Source organism: Synchiropus splendidus, chromosome 1 (genome assembly GCF_027744825.2).
Source record: "Synchiropus splendidus isolate RoL2022-P1 chromosome 1, RoL_Sspl_1.0, whole genome shotgun sequence".
Classification (NCBI taxonomy): domain Eukaryota; kingdom Metazoa; phylum Chordata; class Actinopteri; order Syngnathiformes; family Callionymidae; genus Synchiropus; species Synchiropus splendidus.
In genome coordinates this window covers 60,595,732-60,618,421 of record NC_071334.1, presented here as the reverse complement: position 1 = coordinate 60,618,421, position 22,690 = coordinate 60,595,732, and the positions used below count along the sequence as shown (strand labels likewise).

The 22,690-nt window shown below is 40.7% G+C and overlaps 1 protein-coding gene across 12 annotated transcripts in view; it reads right to left on the bottom strand.

Moving 5' to 3' along the window:
- vav2 (vav 2 guanine nucleotide exchange factor) overlaps positions 1 to 22,690 on the bottom strand; it is a 137,716-nt gene that overhangs the window by 93,930 nt on the left and 21,096 nt on the right. For all 12 annotated transcript variants that reach the window (XM_053853136.1, XM_053853131.1, XM_053853137.1 and 9 more), the window contains exon 2: positions 5,627 to 5,743. In XM_053853136.1, coding sequence (XP_053709111.1) covers positions 5,627 to 5,743 — 117 coding nt within the window. The remainder of the gene's footprint in view (positions 1 to 5,626; positions 5,744 to 22,690) is intronic.

The window sequence follows — 22,690 nt, the reverse complement described above, 5'->3', positions numbered from 1 at the left end:
GAAGATTTATTGAGATTCCAGTTCATTAACAATGGTGCGATATGTGTCCCTGAAACCTGTGCTGACAGCACTACTAGGCCGAATATTTGGTGCATACCAAGTGGAAACAAAAAATTGTTACCCTTAAAATATAAGAAATAGTGATGGAGAGTTATGGGGTCCTACAAAACGACCACGCACACAAGTCACAAGGTCTATATCAGTCATATACAGCGTTCTCCCCAGAAGCGTAAGGGTTGTATGCGTCGCTGTGGGCTGCCAGGATGCTTCTCTCCTGGGGCTGGGGGCTACCTACACTGCAATTTTGACCCTCTCCACTAGAAATGCAGCAGTTTTGGTCAACATGCAGTGAAGGGAGACTTTCAATGTAAGTAAAGGGGGACTCCACCTTTGAACATAGAGCATCAAGGATGTACAAGGTGCTCTGCTTTTGTCCCTTACGGCCCCATTGGACACACCCCTACAGTCGAAAAATGCTATCCCTGATATATTGTCAGACAGTACACACTTAAAGCAATAAGCTACAAAACAGGTGAAGGCGAGATGGTTCCAAATGGCAGGGGGTCTCAGTCCCATTAACATACTAGGGGCATCCAGCTTGCATGAGTCTCCCAATCTTAGACATAACCTCACTCCAACTAACAGACAACTACACTAAAGAGGCAGTGTTCCGTACAACAAGCTATTGCTCAGCAACCACCTGTTTCCACTCGCATCAGGTAATGAGCCTCAGGAATAATGAGGTCATTGGAGAGACAAGACGAAAGGGGGTCTAAACACAGTCAGGGGAGGAAGTTCCCATTCATTATTCATGTCAAAGGAATTATTATCAGTACTGTGGCATTTGAGATGAATTATTGATTCGTTCCTGGAAGCTCTATGTAAAAACGTTGCAGTTAGCAGGGGTCTTGATGGACAGCCAGTGAGGCAATAAGGCACATCGACTAGCCACTAAACTGTCTGTGGAGATGTCAGCAGGGTTTTTTCATTGGTGGTTATGGAGACGAATCCTCGAAGAGGACAGCTGGTCGTGATCTGAGAAAAGACGATGGATAGCTAAGGGAGGGAGTGTGGCTCTGTCAGATCTTGCATGCAAGTAAATGTTCCTCCAAGACCTTATCTTTGATAAAACCTCTATGAGCACAATACAGACATTTTACATACAGACTGCAAATCACTGGAGCAGTATTTGGCGGGCTGTTCAATTAAGGCCATGGCACGTTCCCCAATGTGAGCATCAGTGGCCGTGGATACAAAGCAGTTGGCTTTTTTTTTTCAGCCCTGGCGTGAGGACGGAAATGAAAGAAGCAAAGTTCAGCTTGGGGAGAATTCAGAGCAGCAGTGAGGGTAATCAAACACTGGCAATCGCACTGTCCTGACACAATGGCTGCTCGCCTGCCACTAGCTTAGTCTTATCACAACACACTCACTGAGAGAGTGGGTGTGAGACGAATGAGTAAGTGAGAGGAGGACAGCGAGAAGGGAATCCAGATAGATGAGGGACGTGTCGGATGGAGGGAAAAACATCACGTGCAGGGGCGGTGCAAGACATGAAGATTTTTTTTGTGGAAAATTAAAGAAAAATGCACGACTTTGGATTGTTCATGACAAATGCTTTTCACAGAAAACTGAGGGATGATAGGCTCGGCAGGTCTGATATCTAAAGACAGACACGTCATTTGTAGGGCCATTCTATAAATCAACATAGCAATTCTTTGTAAAAATTGTGTAAGGCACGACAACCCTTTTCCACCTCAGATATGAATATTTTTTTATATTGTGACCCATCCACACAAGATGCACTTTATTTAAATGTATTTATAAACATTTTTTTCATTGAAATGTGCTCAATTCAATATTAGAAATGAATTTAATTTCAAAATTTACAGAAATTAGAAAGCACTGAACATTCCCTTTACCACCCAACTGGAAGATGCATTATATATTATATATGTCTGTGCGTGTATTTTTTTAATAATAAATGAGTATTCAATTACCAGGCAATCACAATTAAGTCTGCACAACACTCCCATTGAAGAGGGAAACCAATACGGGCATCGCAGTCTGCATTTCAAATAAGAAAATCCATTCCATTTAATGAAGACCGCAAATCTGTCAAAGCCTGCTTCCGTCTCGGGTCTCCAGTCACAGATGGAAAATGACTCAACTGTTGACAGATAGCTAACAGGTGCAGGCTAATTACACTCATCATGGCAACAGGCAAATAAACTGATTGCGATGATCATGAAAATGGCAGGAACGTTCCATTGGGGGCTAGTTAAACCAGGTTGGGAGGGCAAAACTGAGGCGGCTGGGCTTGGTTGACGGGGCATGTTTAAATAAAAACGATCTCTGGGGTCGACTGTAATAAGCTGAATTTCATTGGTTTAATGGTGTCACGGTGAATTTCTGATCATGGGGGATGGGCTGGGGGAGAGAAGATGAAGAGAGACGGGTGCAGCGTGACTGAACCAAAACAGTAGTCACTGTGTTTAAAAAGAATGCTAAATGAGGTGGGTGTGACTACAACTGGATTGAAAAGTAATAAAGAATTACTACTAATGGTTGAAGTCTCTCTCTAGAGAGTTCAATGAGGTTTGGATCAGGCAATTACTTTTTTTTTTCTTTTCATGTACTGGCTCTAGTCTCCATTTGTCTGTGACCTGTAGAAAGGCCATCATTATAGAAAGAGAAATAGGGCTCTGTGTCCATGGGAGATGAACTCTGAAGCCCATGGCAGCCTTTATGGAAAACTCAGGGGTAGACTCGGGCTGACAAATGTTTATGGAGGCACAGCCATAAGACCCTTGCCTTCGTCTGTTTCACACGATGCATCAATCTGCAGTTTAATCTCAATCTTTGCACATGAACTATTTGTTATCAAAGAAAAGCCCAGTGGGAAATGTTAAGAGTTCCACCTGTTCGTATATTAAGAAATCAGTCTTCCTTTATGCTTCCTATGATTTCATCCCTGGAGGTTATTTTTTGCCCCCACGTTTTTATCTTCGCTTATGTTGTAGCAGTGGCGGAATCTGTGTCTCTTTTTCCTGGTCACAATAGTGGGCTCATCTCAAAAAGGTTGGTCCCCAGTCATCATAAGGCTAAAGTAGAATACTCAAAAGAGAAAAGAACCAACATCATTGTTTTCATTTATTTGTTAATTTTCATCCAAAGAAACATGCAATTGATAAGGAATGGTAAGCATCTAGTACCAGAGTGCCACTGCACACTGACTGTCACCGCCGTGAGAGAGTGTCAGGTGGACCATGAGAAATTATCAACTTTCACCTAATTTGTCCGGAGATAGAGGTGGACAATATGATGACATTAACTCTTGAACAATTAGAACATCTACCAAAGTAACTTGACCACACACCTCCACGACAGAATGATGGTGTGTTCCTAGTCAGTCCCACGATGCCAAAGTCTTTCTGCGCCAACAAGCTGACTGAACTGACAGCTAAAGTGCCAAAACTTTATTGACACTCGTTGACCATCAATGCTTCATGGTTTAAAAGTTGGCTACGAACAAAATGCTGAACCAAATAAATATGCTCCAAAATGTGAAGAGATGAAGAGTCATTGTTATTATGAAGCTGAAGCAAAGAATGTTTCATTTCACTTTTTTGTAATTTCCGAAACTGTTACGAATTCACGCAAAAGAGATTGTGATGAAAGTGAAACAGTTATTTCAAATTAATATTATAGAAAATAAATATTATAAATCGTTGTATTGGCAAGCCCATTCTGAAAACAACAAATACATTTTCTGCAATTTCCTTCGGCAAATGGCATGGAAAAAAAGCCGTGGGTCAGTAGTTACAGTTTTTCACAAATTAAAAGGCATTATCGACATGACTTTTGACTAAGCATAACAGTGCTTTGGCTCAAATTCCTTCGATGGTTATGAGCCTCAGGATTTTTTCAATGAAGGAGGTGTGCCGTGGATTAAAAAAGGTTGAAAAAACACTGATCTAATATACCATCTTGAGATCCGTTGTGGGATTAAAGCAGATTACCTTCTGATTCGATCGTTGCCAACCAGTAGGCTTAACATCCAGTATTTTGATTCATTGTACCCTCATTTGCAAACTGAACTCCAATTCGACAACACATTTTTAGCATGGAAAAATGTCTCTTAGAGTAATAATGCTTAAAATATCTGATACAAATTCCTTTTATCCATCTCAAAAATGTATTAAACTGCATGAACAAAAACACAAGAGTGATATTAAAGGTGAATGTAAAGGAAAAACAAAATAACAGACAAATAGAAGTTGAAGAATTAAATACTGGTACCACGATGGATCTAACTGGTGATAAAGCACCATGGAACGCTACAGACTTCTGTGTGCAGTGGAAATGAATGGTAAGAGACTGGGCTTTGTTCTTCCTCTGTGAGCCATTCTCACTATTTAAATGTATCCCACATTAGCGGGGATCTACTCAGTTCGATATATTATAATGTGATGCTCGCCCTTAATGGAAAATCAATGGTGAGACAAGCCCACCGTCACAGACACCATACAAAGGCAATTTCCAAATTGACATATGGAGGACCTGTGTGATTGATTCTGACTGCTGTAGATTTTAATATCATTCACTGCAAGCTCATTGACTCTCAGGCATCGTCTTGCGGTTTATCTACAAAGGAGTCCTTGTCGCCTCTTTCGCCTCTCATATTTTCCCTACCATTTCTCCCCCCGTCAAAATCATCTTCCCAACCACGTGCGCAATGTTCACGTGTTGAATCAAATTAAATGTTATTACAATGAGTAATGGCTTCTCAAGAATACATCCCCTTTGTAATCAATCATGTTGGCTGTTTTACACCGGAAGAGAAGAAAGCCCTTTTCTGGAGTAAAACATTTGATACGTTACATACGGCTTTGCACCATTCCTGTCCTGCCACAACAACAGGCTGTCATCATCAATTCAATGACATCATATCCTTTATGTCTTGTGCTTTAACAGCCAATCAATCTCACAGCAAGAGTAGACTACAACATACAAGCCATTTAAAGAGATTAATGAATCGAACTAAACTAATTTCTTGTTGAAAATATACCATTTGAACTGCAGACAGTGGACATCATATAATTCTTAGGGCAACAACAGCAAATGATCTGAGTGTGAATTTAAGTACCATCAATCCAAGATGCCCTGCTTTGTGAAACATTCTGCAGAGCTTACGTAAATGGATTCACTGGTGGTTGGAAGCATTGCTCAGTCACTCGGTGGCAATGGCAAGTGACGCGATTCCTGACCCCAAAGTGTGAGCACCAGATGCTCATCGAGCTAATAAAACTGAAGCACTGTGCGAGCCAATCTTTGAAATGACTTTAAACCCCAATTATATCACAGATCACATCTTTCACCTCAGCACATTTTTTACTATTACACAAGCCAAACATCCACTGACAGAAACCAGCAAAGTTTCAAGCCTGACATCACGAAAAAGGCATCGCCACACAGCTAAACAAGAGATTGATCCTCAACCAATGTCCCAAACAGACATGTCATGTCTTCAAGTACTTTCATATTTTGATGGCCTCAAGGCAGCAAAGTTCTAAGAAAGATGATGTCGAAGTTCAAGCATAAATAACAGGACAACGAAAATACTTACCTTGCCAAAGTCCCTGACGTCAAAGAGATCGAAAGGGTCAAAGAGCTCGCTGTTGCGAAGGCCAAACTTGTCGTGGCACACCTTGAGAAACGTGCGGATGTTCTTCAAACATAAAAACTAAAATGCAAAGAAAGGAGAGAAGACGTTATTAGTAAAGGTTCTCAGTAAATAAAACCATTTGAGTCAATAACATGGGAACATGATACATTCAAGTCTCAGCAAACATCTCATTAATTTTGATCATCGACACGGATGTTTGGTAAATGTTGTGTAATGGAGCCCCTACAAACCCACTGAAAAGTAGAATTATGGAAACCATAGCAACATACCATCTTAAATGACATAATCCAGGCGCTAAAATAGCCCTCCAGGCTGACATAGAAAGACGTTCAGTCCATGGTTAAGCTGCTTCTACCTACAGTACTGTATGTTCCCAAAGACGCATCCACCGTTATAAATACAAAGTCAGGTGGAGGTTAACTATAAGAACTAAAACACATTTAGTGAGAAGGCAAACCACACGTAGTTGGTTTGCATCAAAGGGGAATTTGATGAATCATGTTCTGCTTAACACCAGTTCAAAAAACGTATTTCCCATGTCAGAGTCTCTTATATACAGTACGGAGAACAAGTGGTCAACACTTGATCACACATAAATGTATAAACAACAATAACAGATGACGCGGGTGGGGAAAACAAGCATTGCAAAGTTTCATGAGAAAAGCTCTTGAAAGGGCATTGTGACATTGAAGTTAGCGCCTTAGTTTGAACCAAAAATATTGATTATGAACTAGAGGGTTTGAGTTCAGCTTCAGGGCACGTACGGTTCCATTAGGCACTAAAACACTAATCTCTGCTGCTGGGAACACACTAGCACATGAGATGGGTCACTAAAGCATAGAATGTAGAGGACAATAAGGCAAAAAAGGGGGGATAATGATGACTTGAGAATAAAAATAAAAAAATCACAACCTCAATTTTATCCTTCGTGACATTTTTAAAGGCTAATTTGCTTGAGCTAAACTGTAAATGTAATGTCAACATTATGTTTAAAACGTTGACACCTAAGAGACGAAATAAAGCAGACAAATGTTGTGAAAAAATCTTGTCATTCCTATCGTCGGAAATCTGCATGTCTGTATTTTGAGTCATGAGGGTAGTGTTCCAGGGGGAATCCGAAACTGCTCAGAAATAACATATGAAATTCGAAGTCGATGATGTTACCACCCAAAGAACTTGCACTCACTCACGTCCATTTATACAAGACAATGCTTATCCAAACAGGAAGTCCATCAAGGCATGCATTTTCACTTACTGTGATTTATCTTTTTTAAAACTCCAATAGTGTTGCCTCGCCCTCATTTAATCTACATAACTCAATATATCTTTTAGCATTTGAAGTAATGCAGATAGCAATAAGCACAAAGCAGTGGTGGCAGTCATGTTCCGTCGTGTAGTTAATAATGTAATCGTCCTTAACATTTATTAGATATGTGACTAGTTTTCTTCATTTCCAAGCATTGCTACAGTTTGTGGCCACACTTAATAGGCTCCTTATGAATATTTCCGCAATGTAAAATAAAAACGACGATGACAGCATGTGTAGCAGTGAGGATGGAAATATTGAAATATTGATGATACTGCCTGTCGGTTCCTGCTTTACTGTGTGAAGAATGCATTAGCCAGCATGCAAATGAATACACGACTTGAATATTCTCTACCAGTGAAGTAACACCATGACCAGCGAGGGCACTGTGCAGGAGTGAGAAGCATGTGTGAAATGAAATGTTCTACTTAGTTGAAGCAACACATGCTAGTGATCACTGTAGAATGAATGAAGGAAAAACAGAACCACAGAATACACTTCACAGCAGTTCATGTGATCAAGAGAGGATCAACTGCACAAGACATTTTTTTGGCAAACGTGGGGCGATTGTTTTAAATGTATATTAAATCATATGACCTCAATTAAAAATGTCTGGGTATTTGTGAAGCTCTGTAATTCATTATAGAGCAACAAGGTGGATAATAAGAGCAAAAACACTGATCATTTCCTCTAATTCAACTTATATATTCTGTGGAATTTCCACTGACCTCTCCAGGTTGCACCTGAGAGCCCTGCTGACTCATTCTCATTCATGCGTGCAGATGAGTCCAGACCGAGTGTCAGGGGTTCACCCAGAGCAAAGGAGCTTCACTCACTGGTGAGAATTTCCAATTGGTCGAGCTAAATGGCATTTGCAGTTGAGCAGTGAAGGTTATCATGTTGCCAACCGTTGCATTCACCGGATTGCACAAAAAAAAAACTGTTATACTCTGATGTTGCTGATATGAATGGTAAAATCTGCTGGGACAGGTTTGACTCAGAATAGAGAGACTGAGAGAGGAGGGCCTCCGTGGTCACGGCTCAGAATAGGGGATGGTGATAACAGACATTTTAATGTGTGTCGAAATACCAGAGAAGAGGTGAGCAGAATTACATCGATACAGCGCTTTTAGTGAGGTAACATTCACAGTACAACTTCAAAATTGCAAGAGACCACACTACTTTATTAATCTCTACTTTTTTTTGGGAGGAACCCAGAAATGTTTTTTTTTTTTTTTTTTTCCCCAAAATGATGCAGTTTGTTTCAGTTCCTTAAGTTCAGTTCCCTTTAGCTTTACGTGATAGACTTTACAATGAAAGCAACTTGGACTGCCTTTTTTTCTTTTTTGAGGCCTTGCAAATGACCATGGATTCATGAATGAACAAAACTTAATAATAAATATAATAATAATAATATACTTTGAACTTAAGTTCATTATTTCTTATTATCATAGGTTGTGCAACTTTCAGAGAATTAAACGGCATTGCATTGAAACTTGGATTGTGCATTTTGCAACTAAGCTATTACAAAAGAGAATCACAGCTGGGGGTCATCTAAGTGGGTTAAGTAGGCTGTCCCAGAACCAGGTAAGCACTTCCATCTCTGGGCATCCCAGTTAGGCATCCAAGTGCATCAGACTCCTTAGAGTGTAATTGACTTTGATTAACCAAGTATTAAATATTCAAGCATCCTACCTCATCAGCTTGTAAAAATGCCTCCCTTACAAGGTCAAATGAAAGTGGAACAAGCCGTGTATAAATTCAAGATGAACACTAGCGCAGGAGTCCAGCTTAAGTGGATTGGGTGACTGACTGTGGTCTTTGCTCCGGTTGCGAGGGAGACATTTTACAAGGTGGCTTCCGTGCTTCACTGACACGACAGCTCTCATTTTGACTTCTCAGTCAAGAGCAAACAACTCTTAAAAGAGGTGAGAGTCGCTGTCACGGCGACGGGGAAGAAAAGTCGTGGGGGAGCTGGGAGGAACAGCACAGGGGAAAGAGCCAGGAAACAAAGACCTGCCGCTTCCCTGACAAGTCTTTGTAGCATATCACTTCACATCATCTCTCAGACAACAGCGCATCGCTCCGATCGGAATGTGGTGCTGCTCAATCGGAGACATCACAAATTACAAATCTTGCTCATGAAAGACAGTGGACGCAAGTTAAGAATAATGTACAAGAGAGCCATGCAAGAGTGAGCCTAAACAGTTCGAAGAAGTGATAAAAAGAACAGAACCAGAAACACTTTTTGAAGTAGGATGATGTAGAAAACAACAAATGTATTGATGTTCCTCCCTCAGGTTTCACCTCAAATGTTCAGCCTCGCAAGAGAACATTGAAACAGATTGTACTGACTATAGTGACAGACTGAAATAACATGAACATAAGAAGAGATTAGCTCATCATTGCACGCAGATGGTCAAACACACAATTAGAAATATTTAAAGTGGAAACAGCAATTGCTACAGCTTAACATTCAATAGTTCTTCAGCATATGCTGTTGAGCAGGTGGCATTGTTTTAGGAAGGCAGAACAAGATGTTCCTGACAGGAGTGAACCTAGAAACCTTGCTGTTCATTTAGTCAATAAATTTATAAAAGCAGGCAATGCATATTAAATCTTTAGGTTAAGAGGGAATCTGACAGCCAGTATTAAAGATACCAGAGCTCTACATTGAAGACGCTCTGGAAGACAAGTGCAGGTGATGATGGATGCTGTTAACACCAGGCTCCGTTAATGATCCCGCAGCCTGGTGTTGATTGCTGTCGAGTGAGGACAGACTTACTGAATAGCAAAATGAGTTTCACATTACATTAAAACAAGTGAAATACAGCCTGCCTGCCATGTGTTAGGCTGCTCTCTGTGGAACCACAACAGTACATGAAGCGCCAGACAGCAAATTCACCGTCAGTTTTTGACCAAATTTAGTGGCATCAGGTTGATGACACCCAGATTTGATGATCAATGAAGTAGTTCTGCCTCCGTGCAGGTCACCCTGATGTTTAGAAAAGCCAATCTTATGCAAATTAGAGAGGACACTGTATGAATTATACATCACTGCATGCAAATGTGTTAATCCGATCCTATTAGCCTTAAAAGCCTGGACGCGAGCATGGATTGAGCATTTTTAAATCTTGTTCAACCTACGGCAGCCGCCACACAACGGCTTCATTAGGGAGGTTAAAATATGGAAGTTAAATAGGCTGTGTTCGTTTATATTGAGGTTAATCTCCATTACAAAAGAGGGGAAGGGAATAGACTCTAAACAGACAAAGTCACCGCCCATGAGATGGTTTCATCATTACGTTACACCATTAACCAGCCACTCAACCCTGACTGAAAGGGGGGGAAAGCTGGCAATCAAAGAAATAGACAACAAGAGAATAGGAGCCCTTCATAAGTGACGTGTTTCCTGATAAATAAACTTTACCTTTCACACCATTACCATTCTGAAAATATGCAAAATTACTCTTCATTCATGGAAACAAAGACCTTAAGGCGCCTCTTTTCCCTGAACTGCAGTGTGCTCTCTCTCTCTCCTCATACTGTTTAAATTATTTACTTCAAAATAGTGTGATCAGAGCCATGTGTCATCTGACTTATAATTATGGGGAAAACCCAAAATGTAAGCAGTTTTTCAGGGGCAAAGATTACGGGATCTTCATTTCATTGTTGTTAAAGCTTCCATGAACTTCCACTAACTAATCTATGCATCAACAGCCGAGGAAACTGGTATTTTACAATCTGACACAAAGTTTCACCGAGAGTAGCTGGGGATATTTTTTTATTTTATATTTTTTCAATGTGTAGTCCAATGTGAGTCATAATGACTTGTACAACCCTGTTGCTGGTCTTCCCCTTCCATGTCAGTTCAGTTACACACAACAAGATCTGTCATATTATTCAATGATTCTGCGGCAAAAGGATGGCGAGAACCAAGAGAACCCAAATTAACCCTGAAAACAGGCCAAAAAAAACCCATCACCTCCCCCTTCTAAACCAATGAGGAAACACAGGAACATTTCTGTCTATCATTTAAATATCAAGAAAGAGGGTCACTGTGACCCACTGAGGACTAAAGTCGCTTAAAAAAACCCAATAGAACCACAATGACTTCTTCAGTTCTGTCATTTGAAGTGAATTCAAATCAGCTGGACAAACATACTATGTTTTTTTCAGCCATCCTTTTTTTAATACATTTCAACATCTATCAAGTTAAAACATGTTCAGCTGAAAAACACTCTGGAAAACAGACTTCTTTGGGTCCAACCATATAAAATCAGATCAGCGCTGTAGCTAAGCAACAGGCTTCACTGCAGAGGGTCCAAAACAGTCTGCATCTACAGCACTAGCCCTCTTGCTTATTTCAGACTCGCGGCCTGATGAATGTGAGAAGACGCTCCACTGAAAAACCCAGACACCCACGAGATCAATGACCAGGTAATTTATGGCTTCTGACCGTTGAGAGGAAGACAGCATCCATCTTTTTCCACTATTTCTCCCCCAATAGCTTCAGCATGGATGAGAAGGGTTAGCTTCACATCCACTTTCATTTCTGTTTACATCCCATAAATATATTAATTCTGAAAAAAATGCATGTGAAGCATAACCAGCTTCATGAATATATATAATAGAGGGGAAAAGGCGACAGACAGAAGAGGACAGAAGCTTTTATTTCTGCACTCTTGATCAATAAAATGTGAGAGTTGAGAGTACTTTTAGTTTTCTGTGGGATCAAGGTTATAATGATACGGTACACTGTTCCAGCAGGATGTTTGTCAGTGTGTCTTTATCTTGTTTTAAGAGGATGCTCAGGAGGATGCAGCTCTGTGGTCTTGATGGCCGTGATTATCTTCAAGGTGACTGATGCCATTAACATGGAAAACAGGCTGTTAATTACCCAACTTCCTCTGGGGCCACAATCGGCCCATTTTAATTATCATACTTACACGCTGAAACAACAATTACGCAAGGTTTTTCTGCAATATGTGACTGATTCAATTAATGAAAAATGCACTCCAATAACTCAATATGTGTCAAGTGTTTTCAATAAACCTCAGGAAACGTAGACATTAACATCTTTTCAATGACTTGAGACACACCGTTTTTTTCCTTTCCTCGTGACTCAAGCCTGTCAAGTGTCTGCCAAAAAAAGGCTATGCTGTTCACGCTTCTGCCTGACAGCTTAGGGTCAGTGAATAATGTCTACTGTCACATTCCATCACACCGCCACACGCTTTTGGTCCACGTCAGCCTCTGTAGCCGTGCTTTTTACAGCATTACACATTCACGACACACTTCCTGTTTAGACCTCGACGCAAAATTACATCGGAAGGGTTGTTGGAACCGTCCTGTGTGATTAATCACTGATAGGATAAAGGCCTTCTCGCAGATTACTTATGTGGAAGGCTGATGTGTCAGCTGTTGGAGTGTAATGTTGTCAAATCCACAGCAGGAGACCTGGAATAACACTGAATGACTTAGAAATGGTTCTTTGGGGGACTTTTAAACCAAATGTAATATCTTTTTTTGTATTGAAAAAATATTAAGAACATCACATGGGCTTGGCACTTGAACTAGTGAACTTGTCATCACTCAATTAGAGAGCTGACAGCTTCACAGTGGTCACTTTCCAGCCCCATGTATTCCAAAAAGAAGTCAGCCAACTAAGCAGACAAGGGCCTTGTCAGGGGGACATAGGAAATGTGGGGCCAAAAGCAAGATCAAACGTCCAGCTCTGCCGTTAATCCTCATAGCCAGGGAAAGGAGGGAGTTGAGAAGTGCAGTCAGTGGGGAGTAATGGAGGAGTGTAGAGGTTGGTTACCATGCCACTGACAGCAAATGTAACGGACTGTTTTTTCAAGGGGTGACGCCAAGGCAGGTCCTCAGACAGACAGTCTGGCAAACCAGCCACAAGAGAAACCTCGGAAAAGATCAGAGTTAGCTGCCTCAAGCATGGGAAGAATACGTGGACGTACGACACGTGCTGAAAGAATGGAACCTGAGAGGAACAGCGTGGGCCTTTAACTGTGTATGTGTACATGTTTTGTAGCTTCAAGATGTGACACTTCGTCCCTTAATAACAGGTTTCAAGGAGGCAAATTTTCCCCATGGACTTGAGACTCAGAACATGTTTGAATGTTTCATTTTCAGCTTTCAGGCTTCAGTCAAAAAAAAGAATTCAATATGATGTTGAATTTCCAAGGTCATCAAATCTAACCTAATCTAATCATGGCCCTAACCACATAGTACATAGTACTTGTTGTAAAAAGCATGGTGCCACTTTGCCCAGATAAAATGATAAAAATAATGAAATGATAAAATAACTAAGATAACTACTCTCTGGTAATTGTCAGTCATTTCTCTTGTGTGATGAAAAAACAATTCTCTCCACTTAAATGGTTGCTTTTCATTGCCTTACTGAAGATTTCACCGTTTTAGAATTTGTTGATGGTCCCTAACTGATGTCATAGCATTAATGTGTGTCCACGATCAGTGAACTCTAATCGTGGACACAGAAGAGGACGCCGTGACCAATAGAGGATCATAGAGGAGGTCTGTCCAATGTCCAACTATTGTCACCGCTGTGTTTTGCAGAGGCGCCAGCATAGCGGGAGACCTGCATATGTATACGTCAACCAAGGCAGACGACCGCATCTGAGAACTTACGAGGACCACTAAAGTATGACTATGGGATGCAGAATTGTCATCGTGGCGATCGTGTTTGGCGGTATGTCGTGTACTATAAGTTATCGCCCATCCTCAGTCGTCAAGAATCAAAAGAGTTTAAAGTCTAAAACCATGAATTCCATGAGTTTCATTGCTGTAGCTTTGCTCTTGTCGACGCTGAGTGGAGCCAGCAGTAGAGACCAGAACTTTGAAGTGTCAATTGAGATTTGTTGTGTTGAAAGAGATGTCTGTGGTCCCTGCACAACTTATTTCGTTCTGCGTGACTTGAATATTGCGGTCCTCTGTTATTCTGTTCTAATGCCACGCTAACACGTGTCTTTCCTACGGTCTGTGAAGGCCTCATGAACGGAGCACTATTGGTGTGAGTTAACAAGTTTAAATTTCAAAGATGATGCAAGTTTTATTAACAACCTTCGACCCACACACAATGTCATAAAAACACGTCCTGACTCATCTTATCTAAAAAGAGATTCATGCGATAAACATGGCTGACAACATGGAGGGAGCAACATGTAATCAACAGTTAACTCATGGTTCGGTCTCCAGTCAAAATGAGCCTCCCACAGGGCAGAGGTGTGAATATCTACAGGCGATAAGCCGTTTATAGACCAGATTGCTCGTCTCTGTCTCCCACCCAGTTGGACACCGCCAGGAGCACCTCATTTGAAAGAGAATGGGGAGAAAGCTGTCACTCTAGATTTAGCCTACTTTCAAACATGCCATTAATTTCAAAGCAGATTGTAAAAAAGAGTGGCTTGAAAGGAGGAGTAGCGAGTGAGCTGAAAAAACAACAGAGCAGAGAGTTCAGTGACCTAAGAAAAGCAGAACGGCAGCAAGATTTTGTTTTATTCGGATACTGCTGCAAGGAATTTGCTGCGGCTAGTGAATATCATTATCCAAATGATGATACCGTGTTCCCAGAACAAGATACAGGAATGTCTACAGGGCATTGTTACACATGAAATATAATCGATCTGGGTTCTCTTGTATTTTTTATGGTTAGGTTATGGACTTTTACAACAACAAATACAGTTCAGACACAGGGGAAGATTAAATGTGTGGGTACTCTCTTCAGCACTGAGCACTGGTGCAATGAAAACCTCGACAGATAAGAGCTGGCCGGTAGCCAGCTTTTATTAAGACGTCTACACATCTCATGATGTATAGCTAATGAACGCATCAGCCGGGTAAATCATATTACAAAGAGGCTGTCCTCCAGGACTATCGTTAATCACTGCTTCACTGGCATAATGCCTCGGTAACTTTGAAAGATGAAACGTGAAAGCTTGGCATACTGTGACCACGTATTCAGATGATTCAGTCTGATATACATTTGGATATTGGTTTTGTGAAACAGCAAAGAGACTGAGAAAGAGAGGAGAATGTGGAGATCAATGTGGCTTAGCAACAAAGCTCTTGTATTACTTAGCCCCTCTTCTGGTGAGACATAAGCATCTGCTACGCGACAGCAACAGGCTTTAGAAGACCAGCAAACCAGCCAAACAAGATGCGGGGCCAGAAAGCACGAGAGCAAACCATGCTTGCAAACTGCTTGGCCAAATACTCTTGCTGGCATGAAACCTCCTTTGAAAGGAGCGCTTTATTTGCACTTGGCCGGAGGCAGCAAGAAATGGATGGCCACTTTTTAGAACAGGGAGAAAACAGTCTTTATAGTTCAAATTCAGTTCAAAAACAAACAAAAAAAATGACTGAATGACTGAAGATCATTTCAGTGAACTACATCCGAAACGACTTGGATACGCAACATCAAATATCACTCCATCCTACGGTGATGAAGACCAGGCTTTCAAGTGGATCAGAGGTGGCAGGAAACACCATGGGAGCAGAAACATGTCATTCACGTTTTAAGTCCTACACGTCAACATGCAACACATTAACCAGCCAGCAGCATGCTTCAATTGATCTTGCTAATTTACCCACATTACAGATCAACAGGAGTCATCCTCATCTCTGGAGTTTTACACTCTTAAACCTTCTTCTTAGTTCAGGTTGAAAACATATTTACTGGAACCATCATACCATGTGTTTTAATGTACAAGTCAAGTCACAATTAAGAACAGCTAAGTGGTGACAGAAGGATGGATGACTTCATAATTCATGACTACAGGACTAGAAGCCGCAGCAGTGGCTACTGTGGAGAAGCCGGGAGAATGTTGAGAGATCTAATTATTTGTCCACTGTTGGCAGAGTGACTAATGCTATTTGCAAATGGATCTTATCCACTCTGTTAATGAAGTGGGGCTGCGGTGGTTTCAAAATATTTGATCAAAACAGACAGACAGTACTTATGTGCACGTTATATTCTGATAGAAAAATGAAATGTAGAAAGATAGTGGGTATTTTCTGGCCTAGAAGCATCCACTGGTATGTTACAGTTAACGTCTGCATAAGCCCTTAATGCCCACCACACCTCATTGGCTGAGCTTATTCAGTATTCTCTAGGAACCTTGGACAGTTACTTCTCCCCAGAATTCTTCACATGGAATTTTAAAGCAACTGATGAAATTAGATGTCCCTGGCTCATTTTGTATTGGGCTTTCAATAGATGATCAGTTGTCTTGAGGTTAATCTATTTATCTGGAAAATATCTGTCTAGAATGTATATCCAAACACTGAACTTGGGTTCAGTTCCCTGAACACATGAGAAGCAAATTAAGGAAGAATCACATGGAAACTCAGACATTGGACGCTGCAGACATGTTGGTACAGGTAATGCGACTTGAAAAGCATAATCTCCCCATTAACTCTTCATCCTGATGATGAATGTCTGGCTTCACCCCATCAATCCTGAAAGTGTCTCATCTTCAAAAATTCCCACACATCTGTAGGCAGACAAGAACATTTCTTTTTAGCAATATAACCCGAGGGCTCTTATGGTGGGCACGCTGGCCATTGGTATCAATAGAAGAAGATGAAAAGGGAAAAAAGCCTTATTTTAAGTATGCGTTTATCTGCACTGATGGGATGAACAACACACTTTGCTGTTCTCCAAACTGATATTCCCACCATCAAATGTCATTAAATCAGATCAATGAACTTTATAGATAAAAAAAAAAGGCCAATCCATTGCTCTCAGGGTTCTCCCCAGAAACCATAAATACAGTATATAAAAACAACACAATATATCAAGGAAGCAATAGGTGAACTGCTTTTTGGGAAGGGATTACTGTGTGTTAAAACATCAAGTATGAACGAAAGAAAAATTGACAGAACAAGGATATGAATCAATACCAGAGACTGTCCTGACTTCATGCAGAATACCAGAGACGATCCTGAATTCATGCAGAATACCAGAGACGATCCTGACTTCATGCAGAATACCAGAGACTATCCTGACTTCATGCAGAATACCAGAGACTGTCCTGACTTCATGCAGAATACCAGAGACGATCCTGAATTCATGCAGAATACCAGAGACGATCCTGACTTCATGCAGAATACCAGAGACTATCCTGACTTCATGCAGAATACCAGAGACTGTCCTGACTTCATGCAGAATACCAGAGACGATCCTGAATTCATGCAGAATACCAGAGACGATCCTGACTTCATGCAGAATATCAGAGACTGTCCTGACTTCATGCAGAATACCACAGACTGTCCTGACTTCATGCAGAATACCAGAGACGATCCTGACTTCATGCAGCTGTATCCATTCCTGCCAAGAGAACATGCTTATTTCTATAAACATCCATAAGCAGTTGATTTGATTCACTTTCTAAACCAAAATAAATGAAACAAAGATATTCCTTAAGATGGTCGAATACACTTCACTTTACCAGAATATTGTTTTGATCATGGCAAAAACTGATGAAGCATTACTTTACGGCTCTCTCTTTCACTTTGATGCATCAGGGTGGAGTTGCTCAACACCTCTGACAATCAGTTCCTCTGATCCATGTTAGGATGCTATGATTCATAATTTTAATCATGTTTGTTCACTTACACTCACTGGTGCTCTTAGTGTACGTGAACTGTGCAGCCATATGTGCTGATGTGAAAGTGATAGCACATAAGACAAACGGTCCATTTAGCTTTATCGAAGAAGTAATCATGCTGACCAAGAGGAAATAAAAACTGGCAAATAAACAGCAGATCGTATCTCCTTGTGTCTACACAGTACACCTCGACAAAGTTCTTCCACCGATGCACAAACAGCAGCCACGGAGCCGAGTGCTATTTAATGAGTCAATAGGACGGTCGATATAGCAGGTATACTCAGGTGAGCTGAGCGAGCATGCCGCACACAAAGCTTGCTGTATCGCTTTCATTGTAATAGTCACTGGAGTAAATCCTGAGTAGATAGGATTACCTCTTTATTAAAGTGCAGACACACTTTAGCAACAGCATCTAATCATATTCTAACACACACAAGCGCGGTATTTGATTCGCAGTTGAATTAATTCCTTAACATCCTCCTTTCAGTGAGATAAACCCTCTGGAAAATCCTTTCAAAATCACTGTCATCTTTTGACATGAAACGGTACAGACCAGGCCCAGGTGTGTAACTTCAACACAAAAAGGCTGCTCTAACAGGTGTTTCAAATAAATTTGATCGAAGACCTCTGAGCATATCACAATTTTTCATATCTGCAGATTACGGAGGTCCACTTTATGAGCAATGTTTTTATCTGTCATTGGCAGGCGTAGCCAACACATCACTAACAATGTGTAATAGCTCAACTTTCATGAGGCAACAAATTAGATTATTATACATGTTAAAGTGAGGAATAAAACTGAAAAAAGGCCACTGCTGAGCTAATCACTCTGGTGACAGTTCAGCACTGAATCACAACAGACTTTCATGACTCATGGAAAATACCTTGTCAGCAGGGGTTTGGGAAAAGACAGAGTTTATTATTGAAAGTTCACTTCCAACTACTGATTTGATAGTAGAAACATTGAAAAGGAATTTGAACAATTTCATTCTTGTTTTCAAAGTTGATGAAGTGGACATGATGGCGGTGCAGTGCCTGTCTTGCTACACAGTGAATGGCGTTCTAGATTTGGTATTTCTCACCTGACCTTTCGACATGAATGTTGAGTCATGACCCCAGTTTCTGGGATAAAAATCAAATCAATCAACCTGGCTCATGAAAACATGAGTAGCCGGATCAGGGCCGCTGATCTCCATTTAATAGGAGTCAGTTGGGTATCGCTTAAGAGTTTTTCCTGCCTGTAATCCTGGCAGAAGTCCCTGGAGATAGGAATGTCTGGCATAGCTGATGACACAATATCCAGAGACTTCCCTGGATATTGCGCAACCCTTTTGTCTAACATGCACTAAAATGACAGCATACAAGTTTGTGCTACCCTTTGAATGCTGTAGGTGATGGTGCGATTCTATTGAACTTGAACACTGGCGTCTTACAATATAATTGTAGTTATATAAAATTATAGTTAATAAGTAGTGTGTATATATATATATATATAAATAAAACCACATTTATTTATTTATAAGGGGTGATCAATTGGGTCATTATCGATCAGCCCTACTTATCACAAAGGCAACGGAAGAGTTAAAAAAAAAAGAAGCACAGTGAGAAGCTTGGACTTGAAGGACACACAGAGGGGTCATATCTGAGCTAGTAGAACAGCAGGAGTTTGAAAATCTGCTGACAGAGATTGTAGAGCAATAAGAGCAGATATTTAAACTAAGCTCCCTCTACAGGAGGCTAATGATAATAAGAAATGTGCGTCTTAGCATTCATCCATCAAACGGCAGGGAGCGCACACCATCTTCAGCACCAAATATTATCCAGTGGCTGTTTTGCACAGAAGGCAGATAGAAGGCAGATCATCTTCGGATATCAGCACCATGGTGCCACACCTCGAGCAATCCACTGGTTGCTGATGAGCATCGAATAAAAATATATTGGTGGATATGATATACTTATGGCTGAGGCTCTATGTTTACTTGGGGTTTTACGTTCATGTTATAAAGCTCAGGCTGCAGATCTTTCACTGCGAGTAAACCATCAATACTGCGGCCGAATGTTCATAAACATATTACTGCTTGCTTTTTTTTCTTTAACAGTCCCATCCATCGAGTGACATCCACCTCAGTCATTATTCCGCTCAGTCTTGCGACATCCTCCAAATGCATCACTCAAAGGAATCCTGATGTTCTCTGGCAAATTAACTACCTGATGAGCCCTCAATCAGCACGTGTTCTCGAGCAGCTGTCGTCAAAATGAACCATAATCTCTCCATCTCCGCTCCTCCTTCCACCCACATTCTATCTCAGCTGGAGAGGATTGCATTTAATGCCATTCCTCTTGTGGCGTTCTCCAGAATTGTATTACCAAGAGTGAAATGGATGTTGTTGCAGGGGTTTCAACTCTAATTATTTTGGGGTGTGCTTTCGCAGGCAGGCGGGAAAATATGGTGAGATAAAGCAAAACACAGTTCGGCACCACACAATCAAAGACTGAACTCTCAAGCACTACAAATCATATTACAAACCAGCATGGTGGCTCGGTGTTCACTAAGAAAATTAAACATTATCCCTCTGAGTCCCGTCAGGAAATATTCAATTACACTTTGATTGTATTTCCTGATGTGAAGGTTGCCTCAAAGAAATAAAGACTGGGGTGAAGTCATGAAGAAACACGCAATGCTTTGATGCAAATGCACAGGAGGTAAGAGAACACATAAAAAAAAAGAAAAAAACAATTTATACATTCAAGGTCCACAAGTTTGTTGTAGCAGGAGTCAGATGTAAATTGTTTTGCATCTTGAGAGTGTACTTTGAGAGTCATTAAGGCTCAAAGGAATTCTATTTGTTTATATCATGCACTTCCTCCGCCTGTGTGTTGGTTTGCACTTCCTTCACAGATTCCAGAATAGTCAGTCTTCTGGGGCCAAGGAACCACGAGCACCAGATCTATCTTGACAGCTTCACGGGGCATACAGCTGTATCTAGACTCAGCCTCCAAGTGTTGTTCGAATTGGTTCTAACACTTGATAGCTGGACAAACTTGGACAAAAGCATGGGGATGTATAAACACGCACCTCCCCATAGATCTATGTATATATCGCTGGGACATAAACTTGGTGGGATGGTTGGGATTCAAAGTCCCTTTCACAGTCACAATGTTTGTGCTATGTAAGCACAGAATAGAGAAGTACTTCTGGCTGGAGTGTTGCAGAGAGCCAGTGTGATAGGCTTTGAAAATACACCCTACAATTGAGCCTTGGCTCAACTGCATCATGACTGCGGGTGCAGTTGAAGGTTAGGAAATGTTGCAGTGCATCTCTTCTGTTATTTCCCGTGGCCCCTGCCCAAAAATCAGGGCGATGCCAAGGTTTAACAAACAGGCACTCAGCGCTATCAGCCCGAGTTATCTAGCCCGTCACACAGTATGGCGAAGATAAATCTAGGCAATTAAAATTTAAATTGCTGTGTGCACTGGCGTGACTTTCCTATCAGTGTGTCTCTCCCCAGCTGGACTGCTCCAACTTGATTTGAGGAGCAGACAGGAAAACATGCTGCAGCAAACGCGAAACATACTGTTCAAATAACAATGAGCATCAACGTCAGAACAACTAAGCAGAGAAAAGGATTTCTCCAGTGTAGAACCCTTCTTCAGTAACAGTGCTGTACGTCGATATACAAACCTGGGAGTAGGACTGCACGATTTTGGAAATAAGTGTGATATGCAATATCGGTGTGTAATATTCCGATAATTATATTATTGTGATATTATTCATTTAAGCTAAAAATGCGAACTCCATGAACCATAGGAAGACAATCTATTCCAAATTTTACATCACTAAGACCACAACCCAATTACTTTGCCAATAGCAGGGCAGCACCTGGGGATGCACTTAAAGTTACAATAATCTACCTACCATAAAAGTGCATAATATTAACATTCCTTATTCTGCTTGAAAAATAATATGTCATTAAACCTAGGTGATTTTTGTCTAATAACTGAACAAACGTGTGCTATGGCTTTACATTTCTTCACATAGCTCTTTCAAAATAGGAGGTTGCATTGAATTCATGAATCCATATGAAACAATGTAAATCTTTTTCTCTGTCTTTTTTCACTGGTTTATAAGCTGCATGTGAGTCGGCGTCTACCGGCTCAAAAAGACACGATCTAACATCACGTCTGAAGTTTTGAAAAAGGGGTTCAGCACGAAGAATTCTTTTTTTTTTTTTAAACTTCTACTGTTCTGCACATGCATCACTACCAGTATGATTAAACCAGCCACATTAGACCAATGAATAGTAATGAATAATCTCAGCCAAGACTGAGTCTGGGCACATCATGAATTCCTAGGGGTTTTATCAACATTACAGCACTGAAATGCGCTGTTTTCGCCTGCAACTTTGCCACTGATGGCGGTAGAGACGGGATGCAGAGTGTTTAAGCTGAAAACGCAGAGAATTTCATTGTTCTAATGTGATGAGACTCAATCTTGGCTGAGATTATTCATTACTATTCATTGTTCTGATGTCTGACGAGGCTCAATCTTGACCATATCAAAGTCTATTTCCCGTAAAAATCCATATGTAGCGATCAACCACTGTGATTGGTTGACTGAGAAATAAGAGTAACTGAGATTATTGTTGGGAGAGGTGGCACCTCAGTTGTCACCAATAATATAATTCTAATAAAACAGCTGTCTGGCATCATTCGCTGGTAAAACAGTGAAGCTCATTATCACGACTTAAAATAGATAATAAAGGAAATAGATAATTAAAAATTAGTACACATTTTCTCAATATGCTTATTGCATGTGCCAATATCAATATTTTTTCGCCCCTTTTATAATTCTCACATTTATGTTCACATAAAACACGCATGAATTGTCCACACGGTGCCAAGAGAATGTCAGTAATTAAACCGTGTTTAGGAATGACATGTATTACATGTATCAGAAAACATTCATTTACTGCCAAAATGTGTGATGTGTTACGTATAAACCACATCATAGTCAGGTAATAATTCAAGAGAATAAACCCCAAAGTACAC